Source organism: Pungitius pungitius, chromosome 11 (genome assembly GCF_949316345.1).
Source record: "Pungitius pungitius chromosome 11, fPunPun2.1, whole genome shotgun sequence".
Lineage (NCBI taxonomy): Eukaryota > Metazoa > Chordata > Actinopteri > Perciformes > Gasterosteidae > Pungitius > Pungitius pungitius.
Window position 1 is genome coordinate 1,885,467 of NC_084910.1, and position 20,364 is coordinate 1,905,830.

The 20,364-nt window shown below is 45.2% G+C and overlaps 1 protein-coding gene across 1 annotated transcript in view; it reads right to left on the reverse strand.

The window, feature by feature from the left end:
* Window positions 1-460: 460 nt before the first annotated feature.
* Window positions 461-20,364, reverse strand: part of LOC119197821 (eukaryotic translation initiation factor 3 subunit H) — a 37,390-nt gene continuing 17,486 nt past the window's right edge. Inside the window, exons 3-8 of the mRNA XM_037454444.2 lie at window positions 15,592-15,759; window positions 12,742-12,841; window positions 10,234-10,383; window positions 4,502-4,622; window positions 1,150-1,282; window positions 461-731 (exon numbers count right to left, since the gene is read on the reverse strand). Of these exons, the coding sequence (XP_037310341.1) occupies window positions 637-731; window positions 1,150-1,282; window positions 4,502-4,622; window positions 10,234-10,383; window positions 12,742-12,841; window positions 15,592-15,759 (767 nt within the window). The 3' untranslated portion in view covers window positions 461-636. The remainder of the gene's footprint in view (window positions 732-1,149; window positions 1,283-4,501; window positions 4,623-10,233; window positions 10,384-12,741; window positions 12,842-15,591; window positions 15,760-20,364) is intronic.

Genomic DNA, 20,364 nt, shown 5'->3' on the forward strand with positions numbered 1-20,364 from the left:
TTCAAGCCAAATTTGAGCAGTGGGAGTGCTAATTGCTGGCATCCTGATGAATTTTATTATATCAAGAAAAAAAAAAAAAGGGTGCAGTGAGACAGCCGGAGCAGAGTCACGTCATTTGACGCTCAGATCTCCGTGATACTTCTGCTGCAGCTCAGATTACAAGTGTATCATTGTTCCCACCATGCAAAGCAACACTTCAGCAAATCCACCAGTAATTGGTTCCACTGGCTTGATGTTTGAACTGCAGGATGAAAAGCACGTAGCAATAAAATGCTTGGCAAGTACCATCCTGTAATTATTTAGTTTTGGGTGCACAAGCCCCGTTTCAACATGTTAATATTCTGCACAAAACTAACCATTTTTGTACAGCAAAACATCAGCTGCAATCAAAACACGCTGCAATAACAATCAAGATCCGAATTCAGATCAAGTGTGAAAACATAACGACGCAGGGAGGATGTAGAGATGTCAGACTTTTATTCAAATCAAAATGATCTCCAAAGACAACGTTGTTCTCAAGATGGAGCACGGCATAAAAACAATGAATAAATTCTAAAGAAAACCAAATGAATCTTTGTGGTGTTTCTCCGTCCCCTTATGAACACTCTTCCCCCTCCATCACCCGGGTCGTCTGCTCTAGTTGTGGCCTTGTAGAGCCTCTGCCATGAACAGCTTCCCGAGGTTCTGCGAGGTGAATTCCTTCACGTTCTGGCAGTAGTTGTTGACTTGCCCTGTTGGAGGGAAGCCGCATGCGCCCACACACACACACAAAAAACACACCCACAGAAATACACACACACATTCATTTGTACAGACACAAACAAGCGGAGGCGAGAGCGGGGGGGGGGGGGGGGGATGAAACGCAGCAAAACATCAAATTAGTGGGGAACAGAGTAAACGTTGGGATCAGAATGTTGCCAGGCGGCAGGGGAGAGCTGAACAGCAGGGAAAGGGGCGGCGGAGCTGGAGATCAAGTCAATAAACTTTGAATTAATGTAATTTCAAGATAATGGCAAAGATAATTACAAAACAGAACCTGAGCTCCTATGAGGGGAGCCGAGGCGGCTGATGGAGTTTGGGGAGGGGGGTGTGGGGGTGTGGAGGGCGTTGTGTAGCTGTGTGCGTGTGTGTGTGTGCGTGCGTGCGTACCTGCAATGAGCAGCGTGTCCATGCGTGGTGGAGGCTGAGGGGGCTTGAACATTTTGCTGATGTCCTCTTCGGGCAGCGGGGGCTCGCCCCGGCTCTGCCGCTGGGTGTTCTCCTGCGTACGCCTCTGCACATACTGGAGGGAGGGACACAAAGAAAAAGAGGCATGGGGCATTAGAGGAGGAGGAGGAGGGGGAGGAACAAGAAAAGCAGAGAAAAACTAAATAGCATTAAGAGATTAGTAAGGAAGGATGTGCGTTTAGAGAAAAAGACAAAAAGGTAAAATAGGACAATGGGAACCGATGAAAGGAGAGATCAGTGAAACAGACGGGGGGGGGGGGGGAAGAGGAGTTCTACGTGCCGACATGGACGGAGTGATTCATGGAAGGGGGGGGGGAGGGGGGACCGACGGCGCCGACCAGTGGAAGAGGAGGTTGCGGCAGATGACGAAAAACAGCGTGGGGGGGCAGTTTGAGTGCTCTCTACCACACATCCCACCTGTGCGGGTGTCTGAGGAGGACTGAAATGGCTTCGGATGGGCGATGAACAAAAGACTATTTTGCTATTTATTCAAATAAAGTTACTTTTCCGGCGCTCGCCTCCCGCCTGCTGAAGTAGCTCAGCGTGACTCTGCATAATCAAAAAGTTAATACATGCTAATTCCACAAACAAGCAAACAAAACAGTTTTGCACTTCCACCTTCTATAAATAAATATACATATACCTACAATGCCTCACAAGTGTTTACCATTCTTCATTAGAAGTCAAAGTAAACAAAGCATTGATCTAAATTAATGCAAATATTTAAAAAAAAAAAAACAACCTCAGTCAAAGCATCAAGCAGAGTTCTAGTAATGCAGCCGTTATGTTCGTTGAGTAAATCCAAGTCAGTGGTTGCGGTTTCAAATTTGGGTTTTCTTTCACAGGGTAAATCTTAATTGCCACGGGAGTAAATGTCTACAGGAAATGTCGGGGTTCTATTGAATGTCAAATACATTTAGTTTGATTCATCAATAATTAATTAGATTGTTATTTCATGTCCTGGGCTACGTGCGAAAAGAGGTTGAATGATGAGGTTAATGGGATTAACACAATGACCCCGTACCTAATCTTCTGCAGGTACCATTTCCACTGAAGGGAAACGATGAAAGGGTCAATTGAAAATGTAGAAAGAGATAAATTCCCAGGTACAAAGACAAAGCTGGCCACGTACCGGCCTGGGAACCCGCCGTTTACCAAATGTAGAGCCCTCTGCACATTGCACCTCTCTACAATGTTCTATGATGATTAATCTGCTTCCATTTGTCCAGGAAGCAGCTGGGTCAATAACACAAGATTACATGGAGCAAGTACTGTAGATGTCTGAGAGGCGTAATAGAGGCTCCCATTCTTTGTCCGAGTGTGCGCCGTTTGTCCATTGAGGGGAAGAAGGTGAAACCATTAAAAGGGGCCCGTGTGATATTGTGTGTGACGCGTGCGTTTGTGGGGGGAACTGATGATGAGAAGGTCTGTAGGAGAGGGTGATGGATCATAATGTCTCCAAGCATTCGTGTGGGTTCTTGTTGTGAATTTGTGCAGCAGACTACTTGTAGTCACAGATGCATGTTTGCTGGAACTGTGTGTGTGTGTGTGTGTGTGTGTGTGTGTGTGTGTGTGTGTGTGTGTGTGCGTGCGTGAACATGGCCGCGGCTGTCAGCGGAGGCCGTGGTGAGTCACCCTGGATTATCAGACACTTCAGACTCATTTCCACTCCAAAGAACGATGGACGAATAATGTGGTTGTTTGAACGTAGGTGTCTGTTTGTGCGCACGTAGGCGCAGATCAGTGACGGGCCGTGTGCCTCGGCACTTCCATTTTGTGTGACTGTGTGTGTGTGTGTGTGTGTGTGTGTGTGAGGCCCATCGCATTTGCATAAGTTGCCAAATGTTTATGATGCATCTGGCTGAGGTTACAGTTGCAGATGGTACGTAGCTGACTTCATCTGTGTGTATGGATTTTTCTGGTGTTTAAGGTATTTCTGGCCAAGTTAGTGTGTGTGTGTGTGTGTGTGTGATTGGGTTTTGAGTCAGAGCATCTGTGACTCAACGTTCTCCTGCTGCTGCTTCTTTTAAATGGAGTGCTGTGACATACTGATACAGAGAAAGAATCAGAGTACCTTTACTTACTCATTCAAATAAAGACGGCTGTTAATAGCTCTCACCGGGTGGTTTTTGAAGATCGTCAGTGTCCGAGCGTGACTCAGGTCAATATCTGACCTCCTCAACCTACTCTTCTTCAGGTAATGATTAGTAAATTACTGTATCGCAGAATTAGCCCTTCTAGGAATGCAAATTATTATTTCATTGAGCGGAAACAGAAGGTTGAAAGTGATTTTCTGTGGGCGGATGCAAGCACCTGCAGCGAGGTGAGGAATGAGCAACATGACAGGTATTTGAGGATTGGGATTCATAAAGCTCATGTCCCATCAGTGTGAGCTTCTAACAGGAATAACCTTTGAACCTGGGTCTGTGCTTCACACTAGCCGATGGTGGTATCACATCTTGTATTTCTAAACAAGCACTCATTTTGTTGCCTTTTTTGAATGATATATATCACAAAGGGATTGGAATCCAAAAGGGAAAAACAATACATATACAAATTACCTGCTATTGTGATTTCATCAAGTATGTTTGTTAGTCAAAGTAAGTTTTGCATTTTTTAACACTGCCAAACCACCCATTTTTTTCCCCCAGATACTTTTACGAGCCTATTAAACAGTTGGAGACTCACGAGGCGGAGAGAGGGGGGGAGTGCAATGTGCTCCTTTTAACGCGGAAACAGAAGCACAGAGTTCTTTACAGCTCCACCAGCGGGGAAATCACCGGTGTTGTCCGTAGCAACGGGCCGAGCCGGCATGCTACTCTGAATAAGCGTCCACGAACAATGTTACCAGCCGAGTAGCACGTCTTTGTATTAATGTGGACCGGTTACAGCCGTCAGTCGATACAGTCTACTATAGTTGCTTTGGGTGGTCCTCCGTGGGTACATGTACTGTATAAGCCTGAAATACCATATTTTAATATGTGCGTGTGCGCTACCCAGAGCATGCAGCTCGCCTGCTGCGATACTAGCTGCAGCTGGTTGTGTCTACAGCTGAGAGAAATATACCTGCTGCTTTCCTGCTGACTTTGTGTCTGCAAGAGCATCTGTGTGGGAACACCCCTCTGTGTGTGTGTGTGTGTGTGTGTGGTTTTCCCATATATACACATGCTGGCAAGCTGATGTTTCTGCTGCTGTCTGCTCTTTGTGTCAGTCAGTGGTGTGAGCGCTGTAGTTCATGAAAGCTTGTGTGTGTGTGTGTGTTTATGAGAGTTACCTGGTGCTTCTGCTGCTGTTGCTTGCTCATGTTGCGACTGTAGGTGTTGTACTTGACGATGTCTTGGCTCATGTCATCCACCCTGTCCATCAGAAGCTGGAGGCTCTTCTCAAGATGGTTGCTAGAAGAAAAGAAGGTCAGAAAGTCAATCCCAAGGCCGTGTGCATGCGTCACCACTTGTGTCCAGCAGAAGCTCTTCGTCCACCCGGCAGCCAGTTCTTCTTTCTTCAATTGAAATTCCTTTAAACGTTGCTTTTCCGTCTACACACTATATGCTGCATTTAAATCATGCATTCATGCACACCAGTGGCAGCAAACCACCACCGGGAAAAATGAGTTTAAAGGTCTCCTTTAACTCCAGGTGGACAGGAGCTCTGGGATTTGTGGATTTGCATAAATAAACTACAAATATGAATTACTCAAAGACGCCTGTTATCTGAAGCTTATCCGCATAGAGGTACAGACGGACCGTCCCTGAATTGTCTGCGGGGCTCCAGAGCACTCGGACCCGAGGAGCTTCATCTCTCTGCTCTGGTATCACATGACTCTTCTCCACCGGCACGCCGCTCCTCCCATGAGAGCACAACGTCTCACTGCTGCCTCACGTTCAACCTTGACGAGGCTGCGGCGCTTCAACCCGCCCTCGTACTTTCCTCTGAGGAATTATATGGTTTTGTTTGAGTGCTACATGAGGCAGAATGTACTGTAGGAAAACTGATTTTGAATGTTTATTTAAATGGCGCCTGCACCCGCAAGGACTGCCAGCACCGTGTATATTTTGGCTGTGTGTACACTTGAGCTGATGTAACGTTTTGAGAGTGTGTGCGTGCATATTTTGTTAATACTGTGAATATTTTAAGGACGTTTTAGGTCATTTTAGTTGATTTACTTTTTGCTGCTAGATTTTTCAATTACCAATTTAATAAATGAATGTCTCTCTGGGCTACTCACTCATCTCTTGCGAAAAACAAAAACCTCAAGACATCATTTACCAGTCTTCAATTCAATTACATAGACTGTGCAAAATCCTGAACTTAATAGCCACTAAGCATCTGTACCACTGAAAAAAAAAACTGATGTGACCATAATTGACCTGAGCAAAACACATATTCCTTTTTAGTTTGAGACAACTTCGTTCTTTCATTTAAATGAGCCTCCTCTCTACAAGGAAAACTTAACTGAACCTTTACAGGTTCCACAAAATTAAAAGGTTCTACGTGGCCGTATGAATATGAAGCACGTTACATTAATTTCACCTGCTACAAATCGTTCCTGGGGCTATGAAGGTGATGGGATAGGAATTAAAATATGCAATGGATATGGAATTATGTCATTCAGAAGTCCAACAGCCATGCACTTTTTTTTATCAGTACCCATAAAAGAAACTGCCAGTATTAAAGTGCAGGAAGTGCCAGGAGGTATGAAGTCTGGACATTTCTGAACATGCGTGTGCATCTAATTAAGCATCCATTATCCAAAACATATGCACACTGAATATCACTGAAGCCACCCATCCGTATCCGTCATTATCACCTCAGCACTTCGCCGCCATCAACCACCTTCGACTGATAAAACCATAATGCCACCATAATGCCATTTAAACACACACACACACACGAAACTGAAATTAAAAAACGGTGTAAAAAAAAAAAAGAGAATGACTTTCTGAATCGTCTGTCTCTCAGTGTAGACCGTTGAACCGCATTGTATCAGTCTATCAAGTCAGAGCTGTAAACATGAAATGGCCCAAGACCAAATCCTGCCACAGCACTCCCCTGCCGAGTCCCTCACTGTGTCAAAATTGATTCTGCCTGACGAAAGCCATTTAAAACTATTTCATCCAGCAATATGGTAGCTAATTTGTGTGGTGTGCATTCATAATATATGCTGAGGAAAACATTTAGTCAGAGCGGGATGCTTCCAAACATCTGTCGTTTATGCATGCGTTAATGCTTGAGCTCTGTGTGTGTGTGTTTGTGTGTGTGTGTGAGAGAGTCAGTGCATGGGATTGTGTTGACCAGATTTTAATTTAGAATTTTGGACAGCTTGCCTGCGTCCTTGACACACTTGGTGAGAAGAGGTTGCTGCTGGTAATAGTAGTACTACCCTTACTACTACTAATCCTGCTGAAAAATAGCCAAAAGCACAGTTGAATGTGGTTGGGGACAACTACACTCCGGATAATGCATTCTGCACTACTAGTTATAGGCTCTGAATCAATTATTCAGTCAGGTCACAAAGTCCTCCGATCAACCCTGAATAAGAAATCAAAGTCTACGGCGGCACTTCCCATCATCACGTATTCGGTTTTAAGGTCAGGTTCAATGCCAGCCTGTGTAGTGGTGTGTTGAGGGGGATGGGGGGGAAAACACACACACACACACACACACACAGGACAATGGAGGACAAATTCTAAAAGCTGTAATGATGTGCGCGGAAAAATTAGCTGAGATTCTGTTCAGAGTTCAGAGTAGAGTCCCCTAAAGCTGCCAAGGAAGTGACTTCCATTTTTAGTGCTTTACTCTGACGGAGACTTTTTGACTGACTGACTGACGGATTTCTGGATCGCTCCTCTAGCAGAATAATGACTTTAAAAAAAGAGGACAGAGTCGTGAGCCAATTTAAGATTATAGTATTACCTCGCTGAAAATGTAATTCACAAAATTGATATTTGGATTTATCGTGGGATTGACACTTATCATTATTTAATTTCCACAAAGACCTGTACAAATAGATGTGCACAAAGCCCAGCTCATGGATGAAGTTAGTGTGTTAAGGATCATTTTTCCAAAATGCATCTCTTCAAGGCAAACTTTCCTCTCTTTGTTGCCGAGGTTCCACTTGTGCCTCTTCGCATTGCCATTACAGCTGCAGCTCCAACAGCGCCTCACATCTGTCGTCCTTTCTCTCTGGACTCAACAATGCCCTTCCCTCGCTGGATACATATCACGAAGAAAGAAGGTTAGTGCTGTAGAGCAGAGATTGGTGGACCTGTCCTTCCACCGACCACGAGTTGTGTGTGTGTGTGGAAGGCCAATTACACCAAAGCAGGCAGGAAAGCGTGGCCTGACGGGACTACAAGCTGCTTTGGAACTTTGCAAATGTTCAAGCATTTCGGAGATGTTTTGGGGGGAAAATGGCCAGATGAATGAATTTACATCGGTGCAATCCATCACCACGATCAACATCATCATCTGTGGTAAGAACAACGCTGCGTGCTGGAGTGAAACTGCATTCACTCAGCCTTAGACCCAGATGACATTGACAAATGGGCCTGCAGATTGGAAAATGAGACAAAAGGGAAAAACATTAAATAAAACCCATTATGGTTGTCTTTTTTTTTGAAGGGGTGGAAATGAGGAGAAAAAGGGCGGGGCTGTCAGCAGAAGACGTAGGGAGACAAAACACTACGATCCAACACAAGGACGGAGCCGCGCGGCAATCTGACAACTTCAGGAAACAATTTCATCTTGCCAGACATCCCACCGGCAGTCACGCCGGAAAACCCACGGGGAGAGCCGGGCTGCTTTTGCCCCATTACGGGTCATATCATGAGCTATGTTTCAACTTCAGAGCAGTTCTTTGCCAAATGAAACCATATGCAATTTTCTCCTTCAGTCTATTTGACAATTCTAACAAATGACTGCACTGGTGCCACACATCCCCCCCACCCTCCCCCCCTTCCTAGCCCTGCACACCCGAGCGTTGATCTAATTCGTGACGGCGTGGTGGTACAGGACACGGATGAGAAGAATCACAACAACTGCTGATGTGCTGCACTGCAGCGTACGAGTGCTCGGCGAGCTAACGGAGTTTAAATCAGCACTTTGAGTCATTATTGTGCTGATTTCTCACACCTGCCCCTGGGACGCTTCACAGCTGTTGCTCCAATCGCAGCGGTTTATCTCCATAAATGATTGCTGATAAATTCCTGTGAGACCGATGCCGAGAGCCTCTGAGATCTAAATGCGAGTGCCAATCTGTGAGTTAATACGGTGGGGTGATATTTGGTCATATTGTGCTTATTAGTGATGGCAGGTCTCGTATTTTGGAGGAAATTGAAAATAAAGATATTTTGACATTTAGTGGTGGCATTTACTGTACCTAGTTTTGGACTCAACTGGCCAATAAGAAGGCTGATACTAACCTAAGGGTACACCAATGAGTACCTAACGTAAGATACGCAGTAAACCATGTTTGGGAGTGTGAGGTATGTCCAGACAACAAATACGTGTCGAGGTTTGTTTCATACCCCTAAGATGCACAACACAAGCTGTGAAAGACACAATCATGTCTGACAACTAACACAATTTGGGGTGTCTCAATGCTGAATGCCTCCCCCATCTGCTACTGTAATCCAAGCAGGTTAACAGGATTGAGCAGGTGTTATCATCACTGTTTTTGTTTTCATCAACAAAGAGAATCCAGAGTCGTTCCTCCGTCTCTGAAGCACCGCGTGGTTGAAGCGGGCGAGCCGTAGAAGCCACTGATGGGGGGCCAGAGCCGTCCACTGGGTGACATTCCTACAGCGTAGGTCATGTAATTCAGCTAATTGTTGTACTTTTCACAGAGTACTCCAGTTCATGACATCGCAGCTCCACAAAATCTGACCCTGCCTTCATTAGTGTCGTCAGCTGGGACAGTGACCCACACATCGTACCTTTCTAATATCCTAATGGACGAGGTAAGTAAAGTAAATGGTGAAGCAGACAAACAAGGCGCTGCCTGACTGTTTTCCAGAGATGTGAAATGCAGCTGATAGTATTATTATTTGGTTGTTGTTTAAAGAAAGAACTTGACTGGCCGGGTTCATCGGAATGAAGGAAACAACGTTTTTAGAAAAAAAACGTCAGGGAAGTGATCGCCTCGGCTAGACAAACTATGCCTCATCACTAAGAACAACAGCATTGGGATATTGTCTTTTCATGACATTTTTGTGATAATACAAAGATACAAATTTAAAGAGGCCTTAGAAGAGTGTGCATTTAAAAAAAACTCAATAAATCAATGAAACCATGGCGGCTGATTAGGCCTAAAAAATTGGTAGACCTTCTATTCTTTCGACTAATGTGGTACACCTGAGAACAGAGCAGAAGACGTGGACTCATGCCCAGGAGTTACCTAATGTCAAATCAATTTTAATTTAGCACTGGCTTTAACTCATGTCTGGAGGCACCCTGCATATTAAGAGCTTTTGAAGTGCTGTCATTTCCATAAATAAGCTATTTACCTTGATTTGATTGTGGAGATATTTTACAAAAAAGGCAAATTAGACACCTAGGGTTCGATTTACTAATGTATGACAGTATTTTTCCTTTATTGCTGAAGTCAGTGTCTTGAAAATAGCAGATTTTGAAAAGGAATCATATTAAAAGGTAATGCAAATTGGACTTCTGAGATTGACAAGCTTCCTGCCATTATGATCTTAAAACACATCTCTAAAAGTGCAATATGTACCCGGGAGCCTTGTAACTCAGAGAAGAGAGTTCTCCAGCAGTGAGTTGTTTTGTCTGCAAAACCTACACGTTCCCTACTCAATTTACAGCAAGATTTCCGCTAATTTATGCAGGACTAATGTGGGGTATTAAGTTGGTTTAGCAACAACACGATGCAGCAACCTGAGAAAAACATGTAGGAAAATAATCGATCCAAAAAGCAAACCACGTGCGCACTTTCACAACCAGTGTCTGGAGCCTAAGGCCTTCTAGTCGCTGCAGCAGCTCACGTCTGACCTGCTGGAGAGGTTGAGCAGTTCATGCTTGTCGGCCACCGTGGACTTGTCCTCCAGATCCCACATCAGTGCGTTGATGAGGTGGGAGTTTTTGATGATGATTGGCACCTCTTCGAACATATGCTCAAAGCCAATGTTGGCCTTCTTCAAGCTGGAGAGGGAAGAGAACATGGAGGCAAAGGGAGACCTTGAGTTAGAACTTGTCATTTGCCTTCAAAGAAACGGCATCATTGTCCATCACACACACGTCATACAGTCAATACTTTTAAACTAAGAGCAGTAATCAAACAAACAAACATTTCATAGGGGGATAACTTGTTCTTTTATGCAGAAACTACACAGGACACAGCGTGTGAGTGGGAATCCATGGTGGAAATTCGCCTGTGGCAAGCGAAAAACCCATTTCCAAGACGCAGTCAATCTGAACACATTGTTCATGAGCAAAGGCCCGGTGGGGTTAACAGTTGTCTAACCTCGAGCTCCGATGCAACGCCACGCTATAAACATCTGTTTCGCTGAAGGCAGAGAGATCTTCTACGGTTTGTTCGACACTTTCATTTGCATAGTGTACTTACAATAAGAGGTTGCAAATAGAGCATTGTACCGTAACCACTTTGCTTGTAAATTTAAGTAAATTGGACCCAACCAAATGAATACTAATGAACAGCTAGGTTACACCTGCTGCATTCCAATATGTGAAGAGGTTGTGATCCGACGGGATGTCCATAGTGTGCAGCCCGAGCAATGTTACAGCCAGCCGTCTAAATGGCTATTTTAAGGGCTCTGCTGACAAGGGCGCAGAGCAGAGATTTTTAAAACCACCTCTTATTTGTCAGGACAAAGAGCTGCATCTCTTTTTCTCGCCTGTTAACACAAAATGGAACTTCAACGTTTGCTTTATGTCTCAAAAAATGACTATAACATTGCGGCAGTGCATGAGCTCCAAACTAGTGTCTGTATACGTCCAATGTTGGCTCGTTAGGGGAATCATTACACTAAATCCAACGTGTGCACGGGGCCAGAACACGAGATTTGTATATTGCAAATATCCATGTGATAAAGATATGCGTCGCACCATCTGATTTTGATAAGGTCATTTCCAAAAAAATGACCATCACCTCAGGCGACCTTTAAGAGGACACTGTTAAAGGCAGCGCTAGGGGACAATTCTGCCTCAGGCTCGGGGTGGGAGGAAGAGGAGCACGGCTAGCAGTAAAATATACAATGATTCACCATTAATACGATGTATAATAAATATTGGCACAGCTATCCATCTGCAGTTCCTTGAAAATATTTCCTGCAAATCATGACCTTTTCAGAGTGATATGAAAAGTTGTCTATGAGGAAAATCAAGGACAGCACATTGCGGGCAGGACACAACGGTTAGCCCTACCGGACTTAGACACACTTAATGCCATGCTCTTTCTGAGTTGGGCCCCATTGGACGAAGCCAAAGGTCGACTCTGCAGGGCGACTAATTTGATGCTTCATATTGCGTGCTGAAGTGGAAGCTATTGACCACTGGCTCCGTAGCCCCAGCGGACTTTGAGGGCAGTTCAAAGGGATCGGGCTATTCAGCACTCATCCATCCAGTCCTTTCAGGAAGGTACACAATATATGCCGGCTTATAGAACATCAAATACACCAAAACGAAAGGACTTTTTTTCCTCTTTTTTTTCAAAGTGTTGTGTGAGGAAAAATTAAACTCTCCTGAAGCTCTGAATCTTCGGTGGGGGGGGGGGGAGGGATATTACCAGATTTCCTGTCTTTTCAGAAAATGGCGTTGAGGCAAAATTGTTATGTGGCAATATTTACCTTTCCTGCCCCACCTTATCAACTCCAGGCTTATTGGGAACTCAGATACCAAAGATTGGGGCTGCAATAAACCATGAGAACCGACTAAAGAGATGAGAGGGATTCTGATCCTGGGCCAATAACACTGGCAAAAGAGACAAAAAAGGTGGAGAAATGCAGAGCAAATGGGAAATTAAATTATCACATTAAATTGTCCCTTCAAGTTCACTTTTAGTAAATGCAAAGATTTATATTCCCGACCCAGTTACCTTGCATTTTGTTCAGTGCACGTGTGGGTCTCTCCAAGCGCCTCTCTGCACGTGTGAGTTGGGGCACTTTGACTACCCTGGACTGCCTGGGACATCGTCCCCTCATTACATTTAGCTGCACTTTGAAAGCAATTACCATAAGCCTCACGGTCAGAAAAAGTGTAATCGTGGTACATTTGTTGGACAGGCAAGGACGATCTGATAAAGCCTCATCACCACCAGCATCAATCTGCAACTACCTCGTAATGTCTCCCCTGTGGATGCACAAGCCTTTATTTGCATCCAATGGATAAGCAGAGTGGGAAAAAAGAAGCCAACAGGCAAACCCAAACAGCCATGTTAGACTACCAGGCTGTGTGTGCACAGATGGCAACAAACACCCATGTGTGCACGTTCCCTTCCATTAAGTGTCTGTTTTGTTGCGTGATTCGCCATCAGCTACTCACCACTCCGGTGTGAAATCCTTCTCTTTGCAGATCTCCATGAGTTTGGGGGTGAGCCTGTAGGCCTTGAGGGACAGGGAGCCTTGCGCCGTCTTTATGGGGTCTGCAATGACACGAGTTTGGAGAGTTGAGAAAAACATATTGTGACATGTCCCCACGGTGAAGGAAGACTCCAGAGAACACAGAAGTCTTGATGAATCGAAGAAAGACTGGTGGCATTTCACAGCAGGAACATCTGTTCATACAACTCCGTCTCATTCATCTGGTGGGTTTTCTGAGCCTTTGTAAACTAATGTTTTGATACAAGTTTTCATGTTGAACCCGGTCTACCTATTTCATCAAAACTTTCCAGGGTTTTGTTTGGGACACAATCAATTCCATAGAACTCTTAGTCATCTGCTGACATAGTCTTTATTCTACTTTATCATTCAGGTCTGGAGATCCTTTGCTGTCCTGGCTCCTAAACGGTGGAATGAGCTCTCTGATGACATCAGGACCTCAGAGTCTTTACATCTTCCGTCACAAACTAAAGACACACCTCTTCAGACCAGACCTTGACACAAAAGACTCAAATTGTAGCACTCAAATTGTACTTATAATGGCTCTTATCGATTTGATGAAATTGCACTTTGGTACTAAATCCAAACCTATCCAAGAACAAGAAACAGAGTGAGGAGGGTTCCTGAAGCATCCTGACTTTATACCTCTGCCACTTTATCGTTCAGTGATACGGCGCATACAAGACGTGAGGTTGTTTAACCGAGGGCCTGGTGATGAAGCCATTACTACCAATTCTCCATTTTAAACTACATTCGATCTACAAATGGAATTTATATGGTACAATAGCAGGAATAATTAGGTTTTCTTTCCATTTGTTGAAAGCCACAATCCAGAATGTATGTTGTTCTTACAAAATATGATGTCAAGCAGTTAAGAGTATTTATAAAGCACTACATTTTATTTATGTTTACACATCTCAAAAGAGTAAAGTTATTATTGCAAACATTGAAAGACGTCCAACTGAGTACCCAGTGTCTTCAGCAAAGAGCAGGAAAAAAAAAACAATCAGGTGAGATCCAGTTTCTCCCCATTAGATAGCTTACTGGTTTTATTTTGTCATCTAACTGGGATTCTGAAAACCCTTGTGTCTGTGTAGGCGCCCTAATGTGAGCAGCAAGGAAAGCAGTGGAGGAGCTAGTGGTCCGTCCTTTGCAAAATGACATTTACACAGCAGGCTCCACGACATTAAACCAATTCAACCAACTGAAGGCAAGTTAAAGTAAAAAGACAGCAAAATGTAAAGTATCCAGAGCGACTCGGAGGAAGCGCTCGGTCGTCCAACTTTATTCCACAACACTGTCTTCCCGTTTATGCTACTCGCTACAAACGCACAGCGAGAAAGCGGTGATGGTGGCGCAGACTGGCCGGCAGCCACCAAACTGCATTTTAACAGCAACGCTTGTGTGACTTAAACCCTTCCCAAGGGACAACTGTGGAGAGCCATCAGTCCCTCCCAAACGAGATACAGCCAATCACAATCAGTGATGGCCAATCTTCATCTGGGCTGGGTGATGACACCTGATGAAGGCGATCTCCTCCTATTCATTGGAAGCACATATAATATACATGTCCCTGAAAGCTCTGAATCTCCGACAAGATATTGTAATTTTCCGCTTTGCCTCCATCTTAAGCTCCTAGACGGAAGCCAGTTTTCTCTCGCCAGCTGGGCACCGAATTGATTGACCAAATCAGAGTAAAGTGAGCGGTGAGCTAATGACTAGGAGAGGAAAACAGAAATCAATTTTCTTTCCCTTTGTCTTTAAAGAGCGATGATGTCAATTCCTTTGAGGGGCTTTGATCCATTAAGCGCTGCATTATTGACTGACACTAACAGGGGGCCTCGTTTAGAATGAGAAAGGGCCGGCGGCCTGCCTCGTTGGCCAGCTGGCTGACGGGACCAGATCACAGGGGTTCAGATGTCTGCTGGTCAAAATTAATCTTTGCCCGTCGAGGTTTTGTGCGATTTGAGAACATGACAACCCTGAAGTTTGGAGGCAGGGGACAGGGCCGTGGGGAGTCCCTTCACGCCAGGGGTTGCCCACACTTGGCCATGTCATGGTGATCTACTTAAAAACAAAAAAAAAAAAGGATTCATGACTGGAAGGGAATGTGGATAAACACATCATTGTGTCGTGTACTATCTTTAGATACTTCTTCAGCTCGTAAAAGTCACACATGCGCCAACATACAGCCTCTGAAGTCAATGAGCACTAATTGTATGTAGTTGTGAATCAGCATGTATTTAGAGACAGGAGTTAAATGCAGTGTTTAACTGCATGTCGGTTTTCATATTGTTGTACTTTGAAAGACAGCGTCATCCATCTGGGATGGCATCTGTGGTGCAGCAATTACGGGCAGCTCTTGAGGTCTTGACTGTGAAGCAGGTGTACGCACACAACACAGATACGTGATCTTTTGGTGGCCACCTTGTTAATCCTGACCATGTTTCCCTGCCCTGTCGGTGGGACCCTGCAGCTCTCGGGACTGAACCGTTCTACTCAAGTAACATTGAAACACATGGTTTGGGTTTTTTCAAAGAAGGTAGCCTCCAACACAAAGCCAACTTGGATCATTTCAAACAGAGTTCTTTATGTAGTGTGAGAATTAAGAATGGCTTTTTCTTCCAGATATTTACAATGCATTTGATTTCTTGACAGGACTCCCCTGTAGACACTTTGGAGCAGTTATATTGTGTCCTACCAATTTCATATACAGTTCCTACATTATTTTCATGTTGGCGCGTGAGTGGAAAGAAGTCCAGTTGTTCTCCTCCTCCTGTATGGGTCAACTTACCATAAATGAGCACCACTGACTCTTCGATGGCGTGCTGATAGCTGAACTGCGAGTCGAGCAGCGCTCGGCTGACAAAGGAGCCATAGTAGGTGGACTGGTACCAGCCCACATGCAGATGGTCAATGTTGACGTGGCGCAGAGAACGCATCATCTCCATCTGGTACTGGACTACGGGCAGAGAAAGAAGTACAAACAAAGAGAGGGAAAGTCAGAGGAGTGAGACGGAAAAAGGGTGAGAAAGAAAACATTTCATTCAAAATTAACTTCATTAAAAAAAATTAAAAAAAACATTTTTTGGGAGAAATCCGAGTATCTGGTCTCCAATTGGAACTATCCATGGTGCAAGAACAGACGGCAGGGAGAAAAACAAAATTCAACAAAACATAAAGAAACAAAAGCTTCAAGTGGATGAGAATCCTAAAACAAACCTCAACCCGGACATCATTCATGCTTTCATTCCTTGTGTCAGGAAATACTTCCAGACAGAGAAAAAAAAACACAGATGGATAGACACACAGATGGGCTTTAGCTACTGGAGAGAAGGCTCGATACATCACAAGGAGAGCCATTTCATTACACCAGACACATCGTAAGGACCGGCAGCCAGAAATACAAGCAACCAAAGCACGAGAGCAAAACAACATCTCCATGCAGGCTAGCTGGAGGACGTTGATAAATCAGGTATTATTGGGCAGCTGTGGTCCCCTAGACCCCAGCCTGTAGAGCACATCCATCTCCTGCTGGGGCTGTTAACAAGAACAACCTGGAGAGGCGGAAAGCAGACAAACAGAAAGAGAGGAAAGAGAATGACAAGGGGGAGGATAGTGGAGAGAGAGGAAAATGTCCAAGTCGCAGAGGGGGAGGAGAGGAGGAGTAAGGGGATGAGGAAGAGGGTGGTGAGGCGTTTAGAAAAAAAGGAAGAAGGGGGAGTGATTGAGTGTCAAAGACGTAATCTTCTCCTCGGGGTCCTTTTCCAATTGCCTGAATTTGACCTCCGGTGATGCTGCCATGTAAAGCAGGGAGTGAATTCAGTCAAAACACACATCCACTTGGTCACCTCGAGCGATCTCAGAGTACAGACGGCACTCACAACACACGCCAAACCTTCAGGTTTATTTGCATTAGCTCATCCAGTCATTAGCCAGCCTCCCACAAGCATGTAATTAGTTACGCTGCCTCTGCTGTACACGCAGAGAATAATTTGCACCGGTCTGCCCACATTTACACATTTTCCCCCTACAGCAGGAGTGCGTCCCGAGGAGAAGGGCAACTCCAGACAATCAAACAGGGAACATCTGGATCAGAACATTGGACTGTGACAGGGGGACAAAGAGGCCTCATTCACAGGCGGTCCGGCCGGGATGGAGCGCCTCTACCAGGCCGGCCTTATCTGGCCTTTTTATTCAGCGATGGACATTGTCAGAGAGATAAAAAAGCAGGCAGCCTGGATTCACTGGATAATAGGGTGGAGAGATGGCAAGCAGGGAAAGGGTTTCGGGAAGATTGGGTATCATCAGGCGGAAGACACGAGATTGGGGATCGTGTAGCAACTCAGTGACAAACCACCGAGGGAGAGGTGTCAGGTGGTGTCTGCCTGTGTGTGTGTGTGTGTGTGTGTGTGTGTCTGGAGAGAGTGTGTGATTGATTCTCAAGCATAGTAGCAAACCCTCAAGAGAATGTGTGTAGACTATAATATTGAGAGAGGGCAATTCGTCCCGGAGCTCTCCGCCATATCGTCACCCTACACATTGAAAGAGGGGTGCTTCATTGAGCCAGGAGTGCGACTACAAACAGAGTTCACCCCGAGTAGGACGCAGCGGGGGCCCAGACTGGAGCTGGGCCAGTGCCTGTGCCATGCAGAGTTAGTGTGTCAGAGAGCAGCTCTGCCTCGGGGAACGCTGGCAGCAGACTTCAAGGCACGTAGAGCCCAGTGAGGAGGGGGGGGCCTCCTCCCACCTCGCCACTGCATCGGCCTCTGCTCTTTGATGCCAGGGTCGGTGCGAGTGCTTGCCTCTCGAGCTACACTGGTGCGTGTACATGCCGCGACGCTTTGTCATTAGCCGGGAAATTGAGGATTGCGTAACCGATCGGCTTTCACGTGTGTCTAATCCAACCAGCAGCTCCCTTCCTGGTTCTTGGTAACCTGGCTGCGGGTGCACAGTCTTCATATGCCCAGTCAGTTTGTGTTTTACGTCGCTACAGTCATCACCTCTTGCACCGATGGCCAAACCATAGTGCATTTGCTCTTCGGTTCCCGTTATCGAGTGCTGAGAGTTTCAAACGCGCAGAGGAGGTTCCAAAGAAATCCTAAAAACATGAGACTCCAGCAAGTTTTCCCAAAGCCAGGAAGTGAACGCAGCGGCCGAAAGCTACCAAGCGCCCACCCAAAGACACAGAGACTGTTGGCTGAAATTCTGCAGAGACACCAACATGTAGTTAAAGAAGCGGTTGATTGGGCCAAATGGTTGGGCTAATGCTGGAGCTGCTCCTGAATTACTAATGACTACTCGGATAGCAGTGTCTCCAACTGAGATTTGGTCAAAGGCCAGAAGCTAATACAAACAATTTAGTGGCTTAACATTAATATTGGTAACTCTTGCTTATGACCCAATCATTACTATTGGATCTCGAAAATATACAAATATTAAAACTACCGCATCCCGAGAATACTGTTGAAAACTGCCAATATTTATTGCAATGACATATCATTCCGTACTTTATGCAGACCACTCAAAATTGCCTAAAACACAAAAAGGTACACTTTGTACAGATCTAAAAAAGATTTGCTTTAAATAATATACCACAAAATATGCATGTTCTTGGAAGGCAGTGAGGAGACTGACTTGTTCTATCCAGACTCAAGCAGTTAGACATTCACAAAAATCAGCTAGAAATGAGTGATTCCTTCCATTACTCACTCATTCATTCACCACATGAGAAGCCATCATGGGTACTACCTTTGATATCTGGATCCCTTCCAGGGTGAGACTTAACCATCCCAAAGAAAACCCCAGCATGACAACCCCTTTGCATTTCTATGGAGAGAAAAAAAAAAAAAGAGCTCCCCATTGTTGCATTACCGCGACAGCATTTAACATTCTGTGGACATTAACGCCAGCATAAGCCAGAGAATAGCCAATTTCAGAGTATCATCAAGGCACAGAGGTGGGAGCATGCGCCACCGTTTGCTATTCCTCGTTCATTCCGGCTGTCCTGCCTCCTCCCCTAAAAATCAATCAATCTGGGTCCCGAGGCCAGACGGGGAATGAGTCTGCCTATTCCCGTCGCGCTTGTGTGTGAGTGAGTACGACTGTGGGTGTGCGAGTGAGGAGGAGGAAATGGGGGGGGGGGGGGTGTAAGACAAAAAGAAAGAAAGAAAAAATAGTATGGGTAAGAGAATGGTGAATAGGATGTGATTCTGAGTGACTGGAAAATTTGGGAGAGCGGGAGTGTGTTTGTGAACAGGAGTGTGTGGAAAGTGCACGTAGAAGACTACGCGTGAGTGTGGGGGGGGGGGGGGGGGGGCAATAAGGTTAAGCGTCATAATCAACCAGGCAAGACCAGTGTGCGATTGGGAGCGCGTGTCATCGCAATGAACAGGACAGAGTCTGTTCTCTAATGGTCAATGACACGAGAGGTGAACTGCATCAGAGCCCGCATGCTGCTGCAGGCCACAACATGTTGGCGCGGGCTGCAGGATGCGTGCGAGTTAGTGTGGGTCTCTGAATGCGAGGGTCCGTGTGTCACAGCACATCGTAATCAACAACGTGAGTGGGAGCCTGCAAAACAATAAGTAAGCACCAGTCTATGCTTTTACTTATTGGAGAAGGTGAATAAAAGGAAATAAATACAAACATTGGAGCATTTACATTACCTTCATTTCCTTTCTGTGCTTTTTTCATTTTAAAAAGCTCAAATGAGGTTTGACAGTCCAATTAGAGGTATATCTAAGTATGTCTTTAGTTGCAATTCTAAAGATAGAATAATGAACGGTTTAAAGTTTAGTTTCCAAACAGAAAAGTACAGCTGCTTTCTAAAGAGCAGCGATGGTGTCCAGCAAGGGACAAATCAAGAAGAAGGCTTTGCTTTCTCTCCTCGCATACAAAATACATTTTGACTTTGCGTTGACCCATCAATTTCCTCTCAAAGTCCACATTGAAAAACACAAAACAAAGTCCATTCTGATGATTGATGGGAGCGCTGGCCTCGCAGGCTGCGCTGAATGACCAATTCCTCATACTCTGCCAGTGGTGCTCAGTGGCGACAGCGAAGCATGCTCATCTTGGCATGTCATAAATACTTCAGAGCCGAGAGGAAAAGCTAAACAAAAAGGATTCGGCACATTAATGTCTAAAGCCGCCATCGTCACAGAATGGCGTGTAGTTTCACGGTTTTCATCGGACCCCTCAGGACTTAATGAGCCCACGTTCTCGACCCATGAGTGACACACTCGACACAAACGCAGATATAAGCAGAGAATGGTTCTCACCATCCCCGGTCTACACGTGTAGTTTTCTTTAAAAGTGTCACAATCCTGCTAAGTATTCTAAGCGCCGCTAGCAAGACTTTCCCCTTTGTTCAACACCACATCTGGAATTGTCTGGTTTGGAGAACAAAGTCAATCTTGACAGTCGAAGGCCTTGAGACGAGCTGCCTGTTGTGCCTTGTTGTTCCGCGTCTGCTTGACTGTTTACCCTGCCTCCCGTTAACATCGCTACTCCTCCCAAGTCACTAAGCAGGAGCGGAGAATACCTGATGAAATGATTGCTTTTT